Source organism: Pelmatolapia mariae, linkage group LG12 (genome assembly GCF_036321145.2).
Source record: "Pelmatolapia mariae isolate MD_Pm_ZW linkage group LG12, Pm_UMD_F_2, whole genome shotgun sequence".
NCBI classification, from domain to species: domain Eukaryota; kingdom Metazoa; phylum Chordata; class Actinopteri; order Cichliformes; family Cichlidae; genus Pelmatolapia; species Pelmatolapia mariae.
The window spans coordinates 30,269,897-30,280,870 of NC_086237.1; the positions used below are offsets into that span (position 1 = coordinate 30,269,897).

At 38.8% G+C, this 10,974-nt stretch overlaps 1 protein-coding gene across 1 annotated transcript; it reads right to left on the bottom strand.

Annotated features, from left to right (window-relative positions):
* Positions 1 to 1,915: 1,915 nt before the first annotated feature.
* On the bottom strand, positions 1,916 to 7,759 carry LOC134638306 (uncharacterized). Its single transcript, XM_063488817.1, has 5 exons — positions 7,511 to 7,759; positions 7,151 to 7,306; positions 6,390 to 6,482; positions 3,936 to 4,133; positions 1,916 to 2,056 (listed from the first exon to the last, which is right to left on the bottom strand). The coding sequence occupies exons 1-5, from the start codon at positions 7,646 to 7,648 to the stop codon at positions 1,916 to 1,918; spliced, it is 726 nt and encodes a 241-aa protein (XP_063344887.1). The 5' UTR covers positions 7,649 to 7,759.
* Between the last annotated feature and the right edge of the window lie 3,215 nt (positions 7,760 to 10,974).

Consider the following 10,974-nt stretch of genomic DNA (forward strand, 5'->3'; position numbering starts at 1 on the left):
TGTTACAACTCAAATGATTGTTTTTGTGTAGCTTATCTGCGTAGCCAATTAATTAAAAACTTATAGAGAATATCCTATTTCTTAGTTATATCCAAAGAACACTGATTCAATATTCCCAAAAAGGGAAAGACCATCTTACAACGTTGTGATCGCAGCCATTCCCCAACTCTCTGAATGGTACTAATGGCCATTGATCAATTGTCATTGATTAGTGGTTGTTGATCAGTGGTCATGACCATTTGCATATTATTGATCAAGAAACTGACTCAAGTAAGCCAAGGAGGCCTACAGAGGAGGAAACAGAATATCCTTGTTTGTTTTTCAATTTATTATTTTGGGAAATTCCTACAAATATAATACCATACGGCCAACTGGAAAAAAAATAAAAATAAAAAAATAAAACAAAGAAACCCCCTATTTGCATCCTTTGGTAGAAAAACTAAGAGTGTATTTCTTTGTTAAATCTGCAACAGCTTTTTAACATCAAAAGGGTTTTTGTGCTGCCGCAAAAAAAGAAGAAAAAAGGCCCTAAATGAGCCTTTATTGAAATTACAACATTTGTAATCAAGTAATATTTTTCACAGGTTCTCATTTGGTGAGGACAGCCAAATGACTGCAGTTTTATTTGCTAAAATAAGATGCACACTTTGTGGTTTCAACGCAGCAGACTTTCCGTGTCACACTGTTAAGGAGACTAGTGTAAGAACATTTTGATTCTCAGCACACTGATCTTTCCTTTCTGTAAATCCTTATGAATTATTCAAACCAACTACCCTAAGAAATGTTTTCAGGAATGTTTTCAAGTATGTGATGACCACCTGGCTCGGTTTGCAAACACCGACATTTTTTTTCGAAATCCTGTTTTCCTCTTTACTGTTTCAAGTTATCACAGACCCCCATTCTGTCACGGGTCAGTGTGCAGGCGGATGGAGAGGAGGATCCAAATGCGAGACTCAGAGGCAGACGTGAACTCAGAATACACAGCTTTATTGCTGGAGAAGCCGAAACTAAACTAAACTGAGGATACAGAAATAAACTAAGCAAGCAGGCAGACGGAACACACAGATAATGTGAGGGTGAACAGACGTTAACGACGCGACAGTGCCCACAGGAAAACACAGGCTTAAATACACTGAGGCAGTAATCAAGGGATGAGAGACAGGAGGGAAACACACCTGGGGAAAATCACAACTGACGAGGCAGGGGAAACGTAAACTGAACATACTCACGTAAGACAAGGACCTTCAGAATAAAACAGGAAACTAACAGACACAGGACCAGACAAGACACCATGGACAGACAGAGGGACATACGGGCAGAGAAGACTAAGCACAAGCAAAACTAAACATGAGGGCAAGATAACAAGACCTAAACCAGAAATAATAATCATCATCAAAACAGTATCACAAAGAAACAGCATATAACTAATAATCCCGAGGAAAACCATACACAAGAATTAATCCCTCACCAAGAGTAAGACATATTTATAATCACAATCAAAGCACCAGAGGATAAGGAACAATCCATAAAGCAGAAAATAAACTAAAACATAAGAAACTCAAAATGCTGGGTCGAACCGACCCAGGACCGTGACACATTCTTGGTTTTTGTGGGCAAGTTTCCTATTTTCGTGTTCTGTTTTAAAGACCATTTCAACTCAACTTCAGTAGGGTTAAAACTGAAGAGACAGAAAAGAAATGTACTAGTTTAATGCACTTTTAGCAAATATATAAAACAAAGTGTATAGTTTAAGAAGAAAAAAAACTTGTAGCTGATTTCAACAGAAGGGCTCTCAAGGCTTCAATACATTGTACTGCCAAATAAGTTCAGAGCCCTGGCTTGCACATTCCTTCTAATCCATCATGGATGGTGGGCACTTTGTCCCTTCTCAGGCTCCACTGAAAGCTGGTATGTTCTAGTCTGAGCTCTCAGTTTCCTTTGCTAATAGGTGAAGATCTGCCACTCCCTTAAGAGGCCACAACAAGATCATCGGGAACAGGCCCATGATTACATTAGGTGTGTGGAGGCAGAAGTCAGGAACCCTGGAGAGTGCCATCTATGCACAAAAACCAGAACACACACACAGGACAGAGGACAGGGCGAGTAGCAAGAGAAGAGAAAGTCAACCAGGGAGTACAGAGGGACTGTGACAGCTTCAGTATTTCTGTTCATGTAATTGACTAAACCTGACACATTTTTCTAGTTTCTCTCAAGATAAAGAAATATCTCTCTAGTTTTTTTCATCCTATGATTGTTACATACACAAATGAAAAAATATGCTGTTTCAAAAGTGTGGTCATAATTGTGATGTTCCTATATGTAAGGGTGTTTATCAGAATTCTCTGATTAATGAATTTTTAACATTGCCTTTACAGAAAATGTGTGTTACATGTGTGTTTAATGGCCTGGAACGTTTTTTCTCTCTCTATACACTCTAATAAATAAAACATTGGTTCAAATAAAAAAAACATGTTAACGTTTTCCACTAGAATTTTTGAGTTAAGCCAACTTCTGGCAGAATAACATTAATTCAAAGCAATATTTTTGAGTATGGTGAAGTAGCTTTTTTGGCCACAATTAAACACATTCTTAAGTAAAATTAACTTAATAATTTTCGACTAGAACACAGAAATTTAAGTTGATCCAACGTGAATTTTATGTATAGTGAAGTTACTTTTTGGCCACAAAAAAAACACATTCTGAGTAACATGAACTCAATAATTGTCAACAAATACACAGGAATTTAAGTTGATCCAAGATTATATTTATGTATGGAGAAGTAACTTTTTGATCAAAATAAAACACATTTATAATTAAAATGAACTTAACTGTCGGCATAAATAGTATTTATGTTGGTCAAATATGATATTTTGGTTACAGTGTAGTAATTTTTTGGTCCTACAGGAGATTCTATAAGGGCATTTACCTGTTTCCCAGCAGGCTAAGTCGCTCCAAAATACAACCTTAATCATTTGGCTGTGTCTTATAACCATGACTACCGCGTGGGCAGGCTCATGCATGGTGGTGCCTGCTCACAAAGAAGTTAAGGTTCTAAGACCTTATAAACTTGTCGATCACTTTTTTCCCCAAACGAAGGTCAGCCTTAACATGCGCTGTGTGTGCTCTTGTGTGATGACCTTCAGAAAAAGAAATGGATGTTGTGTGTATTTGTTTGAATGCGGCAGATGTGATGCCAAATACCTGGACATCAGCTAAGGGACTCGTACCTGGTGCTTAGAAAGAATAGAAATTCAGACAGAAGTATTCAAATGAGTTAGACCCATTTAATTACAATAACAAACATCACAATTCTTTAACGTGCATGCCAAGTGCAAGATTTGTGGGCTTCAGTTTCCTAGAACACAAATTGCCCGCTGAAACTTAAGGAACTGTGTATTAAAATTGTAATACAACCTACTACTTGAATCCTCTTTTTTTTACTTTAACATGTGACAGTGAATCAAAACAAAAGATGACAGGCTGCTATACATTAAATGCACTAATTTAAACATAAAATGAGCAAAGCTTCTTTCATTCAACTTTGTCAGCACTCTTACAAAGTATTCTTGATTCTCTTCTATATTTGACTTTTCACCCTCAAGATTAAGGCCAGCTAAAGAGGGCATTACACAAACTTTAAAACACACCAGTACCCTCAGAACACAGGTCATGGGAGAAATTAAACGCATTCCTTAAAAATGTGCAAATAACAGCATTTAAGACACGGCAAAACATTAACTCAGAAGACTTAAGAACAGCGCTTTAAAATTTAGTAAAACACAATGAAGTAGTGCCAGAAATGCAGGAATAAGGTTTTTGTGAAACTCACTCACGAATGGTCTATCAAGTCTGCTCTAGAAAATACCAAACTTAAGATTCATTACTTTAGAGCTGGCTTTTTGTCCATCAAGCTCAAGGCATAGCTTTTGAAATACCTCAAAGGTAAATTTCAGCTGCTTGGGATAGGTAAGGTTCAGAGCGTAGATTACTCCCATCATCAAAGCACAGGATCTGGCAACATCAATCCTCTCCAGGATTTTGGATCCCTCAACGATGATGGTTGCAGGCCCATCACCAATGATAGCAATCTTCATGATTTGCATTGCAAGGTCTGCGTTGAGCTCCTCCTCATCCTTGTAGGAGAAATTAAATGTTAGGATGTATAAAATACATAGCTCAAGCACTTCAGGATGACGTGCATAAGGGAATGAACTACTACAGGTAGGAAAATAAGCTAAAACGGGTTGTCTTTTGTGTTTTTTAGTGATTTTACTTTGTCATTCTGTAATTTTTATAAGCTAAATTAAACCATAATCCAACGTTTAAAATAAAAAATGTCTTGTTTTTCACAGTTTTGTTTTTCCACTTTGAAAAGAAAATCTAATAAATCATTTTTAAGGGTTATTCCACTTCTAAGTGAAATTTTATCTATTGCCATATTGCCACAGTTAGAAAGTGAGAAACAAGCCTTTTGTAAACAGCACACTAATTCTCCTGATCCGGAAGCAATCCATTTGCTTTAGCATAGCATAAACAATGGAAGTGAATAGCAGGTGCTAGCATGTTGTGTGCAAAAGTGATTAAAATGACTCAGTAATGAAAACAAATATTTATTGGGAGCTCAGTAATCATGTTCATGGCAAATGAAAAGTGGAAAAGTAACACGGAAGATTTGCAGAAGCTGATTTAGACTTGAGACTACATTGCAGTTACGACAAACACCGCTGTAAACATCCACTGCATGGTGCATGGATATAACGCAACAGTTGAAAAAGCCTCCAGCTTCCATAAACAAACACACACAGGCACTACTATACAAGCATAGTAAGCTGCAGTAACAATGGATGGGTCTTTGTTGAAGAAATATTGCACAAATAGCATGTTGGTTTATAGACACTGGTCGGCAGTGGCTTCAACTGCTGTGTTATAACCATGTGGAGGCTTACAGCAGTGCTTTGTCATAATGTAGTCCCAAGTCTAAATCGGCTCCTGAAAATCCTTCATGTCAATTCATACTTTTCATTTGCAGTCAGCATGATTGTTGAGCTCCCCAGGAATACTTGGTATCATTATTGAGTGATTTTAATCACTTTTGCACACAAAATGCTAGTACCTGCCATTCACTTCCATTGTTTATGCTCTGCTAAAGCTGCTGCCAGATCAGGAAAATGACTGCGCTGGCTACAAAATTTTTTATCCTGTGTGTTGATGTTGCACCTTATCACGGAAACAGGTTTCTATTCAGCAAATTATGTTCAATGACAATGGCAATAAACATCTTCGGATTGTAATTCTGAAATGCTTTTTTCTCACTTACACATGGCAATAGACATATCTTCACTTAGGGTTGGAATGTCCCTTAACTCATTCAGTGCCAGCCACTCTCAGATTTCATACACCCCTCAGTGCCAGAGATATTTAGCTTTTTCACTGATTTTGAAGGCTCACAGAATATTTTATTCTATGACTATGTGAATTCTGAAACCACCATGACAAAAATGAGTCTCTCTTCTTTCAGCAGCAAAAAAAATGTTTCTACCTCTGTTATTTAGAAATCTGCAGTAGAAAAGAGAAACTTTCATGACAAAACACCTGTTTCTGGATCAAAAGCGCTTTGTTTAAATAGGTTTTTCTAGCAGATCAGTGACTTTGATGTAAATATTTCGTGTTTCAATGATTCATGCAACATCTCAACTATGTTTTACTACTATGAAAGTAAAAAAATCACCTGTAAAAATGTACTTTTGGCAGATTATTTTGTGTATAAAAATAGTTGTTTATAGACAATTTCAACATTTGAAAAATATATAAGAAAAAAGCGACTGATTTATGATTCAGAGAGTCTGTGTGTGTGTGTTACTCCCGCATGTGCACAAGTGAGTGCGCGACTTAGTCTGTTCACCCCCCACTCGGCCATCGGTTCGTCTATCAACAATTTCTGTGTGTTTTATGCAGCAAATCGTTCATTATTCTGGTCCCTGCTGCCTTCAGAAGTTTCTAACAGGAGATACTGGTCAGATAAATCCGGTTCATGTTCACTGGAATCGCTAGAAAAACCATGACGTCAGGCTGCAGATACCTCAAGCTCGAAATGATGAGCTGGATCAAAAATCGCGCCACAATACTCGTTCTCAGTAGAGCCGACTGTTACGCTGGTGGGATTTTATCCATGTAATCAACTCCACCACCTTCTCAATTCAATAAAAAGCTCAAGAGGCGTCTATGGCACTGAGCGTTCGGATTCATTTTGATGTCTAAAGACATCTATGGCACTGAATGACTTAAATACTCAACCCTGAACAGAAAATCCAATGAACAAAACACAAAGACCCTACAGAGACATGCATTCAAAACTAAACAAAAAATTAAAAACCAACTCAAGTACTTACGCTGTATTGTTTGAAAAGATCCTCCTCCTTCTCTCCAAGATAGACTATGAGGCAGCGAATACCAATTTCTCTGCGCTTTTCAACTGTGTTGTCCTGATTGATAGAAAAAAATAGATGTGTTAAAAAAAATCAGATGTAAGTAGCTTACTTCATATACTGAAAATGATATCCATAATGACATAGCATTTTTTAAATTAAATAATAAAAAAGTTCATTTGGAATAAGGTGGAAAAGGTGATCTGGCTATTCTCCTGAGTTTCTTATTGTTTGGGACCTGCTTACTCCGCGCACAGTGGGGGGCATGGCTGTCTCACTCTGCGGAGATCTGACAAACGCTGCGCTTGTCACCTGGACATTCCTTCTTCATAAGTAAAAACACTAAAATAAAGATACATTTTGTTGTACTTGTGCTCTGAACTTGTATAATAACAATAAATATCCATTCATTCAATTACAATGTAACTGGCACATATACAGTCTTCCTCCATGTTATGTATTGTTAACGTGCTTGCGCGTGTGAAACACTTTATGTAAATCATAGAGCTTTATTTAAAAATAATAAACAGTGTATATTGTACAGACGACATATTTTCTTCTTTTGCCCTGCCCTAGATGCAAGTGTAACCAAAATATGAACAATTTTGGAAAAAAATAGTGTTAGTATACAATGGACCTTGTTCAAAGCAGCCATATCAACATTTGACATGAAAAAAGTAAGGCAGATGCAAATAAAGGTCTATTCATAAAGTTATTCATTATACCTGCAGAAGCATGTCCTTAATCTGCCTCATCCTCAGACCTGCAGCTCCTCCTTTTGACAGGGTCAAGGCCATCAGTTTTGGGGTGCATTGGTCAAGCCTGGCCAGAAAGGTTGATTCAAGGCTGACTGTTGTTATCCTCTTAAATTCTTCACATATCTGCAGGGCACACCAGAATAAAATACAACAAGAGACACAAGTATAAATAATTCATAAATGAAAATCCAAATGTGCATTTGTAAACATTTAAATGTATTAGGTGTAAATATATGCATTTCTAAATTTTTTATTTATCTGACTTCAATTTGTAATTTCATCAATCCACAACACAAAAACACTGGTTTAATAAACATTTTATCTCACCTGTACCTCGCTAAAAAGAGCAGGCCAGCGCTTCATGAAGTCACTGATGGCAGGGGCCTCTTTCACTATTTCCTCCCGACGAAGGCTGAACGTCTTGTCCATTTTCTGAGCTACCACTCTGGAGTTGTCCCTTTTCATCACTTCACTCAGTAGCTCGATTCTCTCTTTTTCCAAACTTTCACTAGTTTCACCTTGAGCATGAGGGGGTAGGTAGTTCACCTCAGCCTTCTTTGGTTTTTTGACATTCTTTGCCGGGTATTGGTCACATGCCATTTTCCTCTTAAGTGAGTTTACTTCAACTTCAGGGCAGCCGAGACCTCTAAGCTTGCTTCTGAAATTGTTCATCTTGTACTTTAGGCGCTGCGCCCACCCATAGCATCCATTGAAGGACCCTGGTTCTTTCAGGCAGGGATGCTTTAGAGTCAGGGCCTCTGCAACCTCACTGATCTGCAGACTGGATGGATAAGCAGTATACTTATAAATAGCTTCTGCTAGTTTTCTAAGGATGTCAGGAAGCAGTGGAATTAAATCTTTTGTAGGGAGAAGAGTCCCATCTTTTTGGAAGCGCTCGTTGGCTGACCGAATTTGGATCTCTGTGAGGTCAGAAAAGCTGGGAATCTGAAACTGAACAGGCCAGCGCTGGTAACGGTGCCCTGGACTATCTTCAGATGCGGAAAGAATCAGAGTGTCATTAGTTGACACAGATGAGGTGTCAACAGAGTCCTCCTCAGATGGATTATCAGTCACGTTGGTCACATCACTTAAGGTCAAGGTTATTGTAGGCTCCTGGTCCTGGAGAAACACAATCTTGATTGTGTCCTTGTCCTTAAGGTCAGTTGTCGAAACAAGGGTAAAAAACTCATCACCAAAATCAGCATCTTTATAGTGAAGACAGAAGTCTCTTGTAATGGAAAAGGTATCACGGATGGCTGAATAAAGGTCATCCACCGTTTCTGGGATTCCAGATGGTAGTACAACTTTACGGACATCATGATCTGCAAGGATCACTCGAAGTTGAGACGGTTGTGACATTAGGTAACCTGTAGACCAAATTTTTGACATGTTTCTGTAATTCTTAGTAACAGCTAAATAGTAACAGCTAAATATATAATAAAATTTGATCTCCATGTATGGAAACTAGGAGCCAATTAACTATATGCCATCTCTGAAAATAGTAGAAAGACTGAGATTTGGGTTTGTCTTGTTTCAGCTGAAAATCTCCACACAAAGTATGGAAATCATTTATGGAACATAAATGCTGCACTTAAGAGTCATAATGGTTGTTCCGCCACAAATGTAAGAAATCAAGGGGACCGTGTCTGATAACTCAGCTGCCTCTATGACTTTCACTGTACCAGTTTTCTCAAGCACATAGCTCCTCAGATGTTCAATTGACCAAGCAGTTACACCTTTCACTATGAATCCCACATTGCCTTTCAAAACCACAATCTGGATCAACTCCCCAAAATCTGGTAGACCACCAGTGGAACCATAAGCCAGGATCATTCCACTAGTGTACTTGGTGCCTCTGTAACACACACTTTTGGCTATCTGGACACATGTCTCACCAGGAAACTTAGCCTGCAGTGCTTCTTGGATATCCTCTCGCAGCACACTAACATCCATTGTAGACAGTGTTGTAGCCTGTAGTAATGGTCTGACAGCTCTGGAATCATGTTGGTTATAAGCAAGCAACAACTGATGCTTCATGGCCAGTGACAGCAGAATATTTCTAAAACTACGAGTATGTCTGACAACACGCTTGAAAAAGCTGTGCTTTGCCTCAAACCGCATTGTCCACAGTGACACCAGAGGACCATAAGCCCTGATAAGTTCTGGATAATGTTCTAGGAAATGGTGTTTTGGAATGAGGCGTTGCTCTGGAAAAACCATGAGAAACCTGTGTTTATGCTCAGATATCTTACTGTCCAGGAAGCAAATGGTCTCCTCTGTGTGCACTTGATTCACAACAAGCTCAACAATGTCTCGAAGCACAAGAAGCAATTCCCATGCTGGGTCAGCCTCAGGGATTTTTGATCCAACCATGAGTGGCAAGAGACGAAGCAAAGCCCAGTTCTCATGGGCATTGCCCCCCACACTTTTCCGTTGGGCAAAGTTCACAGGAACAAGCTGTGGTGCATTGGTTTTGTCCGACCATTTATAGGGGAACTCTTTGATGCATTTGTTCAGCTCTTCAAGAGTGAAGTATTTGTTGTGAATGAATAGTCTTAGGCACAGTGCTATTTCTAGGGGCACTACACCTTCAAAGAGATCATGCAACACATCAGGTGGATATCCAGACAAAACATGAAAATATTTAAGTTTTGCCGTCAGTGCACACTGTCTCTTCACTCCATAAACATGCATCAAACTGTTATTTTCCTGTAAAGCCTGGACATGCAGTGTGTGTTGTTCCGCTGTTCTGGGTGGGAATGCCTTATTTCTCACTTCACCATCTTGAAATTGTGACTTTTCACCAAGACAAAACCTACAGACATATGAACTGGAAAAGCTCTCAACAAATCCCCCCATAGAATGGGCACCAAGGTTGTCTGCAACTACACTAAACACTGTGCCTTTGACTCTTCTACCAGTGATGGAACATACAGTCCTTCCTCCTCTAAGACCACAAGATCTTTGAGCAGTGGCTCTAACACAGCACTGTAACCAAATCTCTTTACATCCTCAGCCTTGCAAAGAATTGCTAAGAAGATTGAGTTTAGCTCAGATCTGAGCAATGAAGGGACATCAGCTAACACCCAATATACAGATGTGATTTTGTGTTTTTTCCTGGATGTACCGAGAGGATTGCAAATCTCAAAGTCATCCACATAGAGATTTAGCGCAATTGTAAGGTCATTTTTTGAGAACAACTCGTTGGTTTTGTAAAAGGTGCCGTCATGAAATGAGTTGTACACAGTTCTCTGCGCCTCTGCTTCACTCAAGATCAGGTCTAGTATATCTTTCCTGCTAAGAACCTGAAGTAAAGACTTTAGAATGGGAACATACTGGAAGCTACTCTCTCCAGCAAGAATATACTCAATCGGCTCCACGACAGAAAAGTGTTCATTAAAATACTTTCTTCTTTTGAAGGCAGAAGAGAGAGGACCACTACCACAAAGGGCAGCGCTAACAGGGTTAGCAACACATATGTTGTTCACCATTTCAGACACAATGGCTTCATCAACTTCACAGTTGTATCTCTTCAAGCAGGACTGTAAAATGTCTTTCATGATGGGAGCGGAAGCTGAATGACAAATAAAATGCAACGACTCTACAAGTTCATCAATGCATTGGTTGGGAACATGAAATGAACTCTCTAATTTCAACATCAAATGAGCCAAGCTTCTTTCAATCAACTTTGGCAGTACATTCACATCATCATCTCTAAACTCCTCAGTGTCAGATTGTTCACCCTCCTGATTAACTATATCGCTGCACTGATCTGTTTGTAAAGGCTTTTC

Coding starts and splice junctions, on each gene's coding strand:
- LOC134638306 (XM_063488817.1), bottom strand. CDS start 7,648: ATGAAAAGGGACAACTCCAGAGTGGTAGCTCAGAAAATGGACAAGACG. Junction 6,483..7,150: donor TTAAGGACATGCTTCTGCAG/GTATAATGAATA, acceptor TCTATCAATCAG/GACAACACAGTTGAAAAGCG. Junction 2,057..3,935: donor AGCTGAAATTTACCTTTGAG/GTATTTCAAAAG, acceptor TTTTGTGCATAG/ATGGCACTCTCCAGGGTTCC.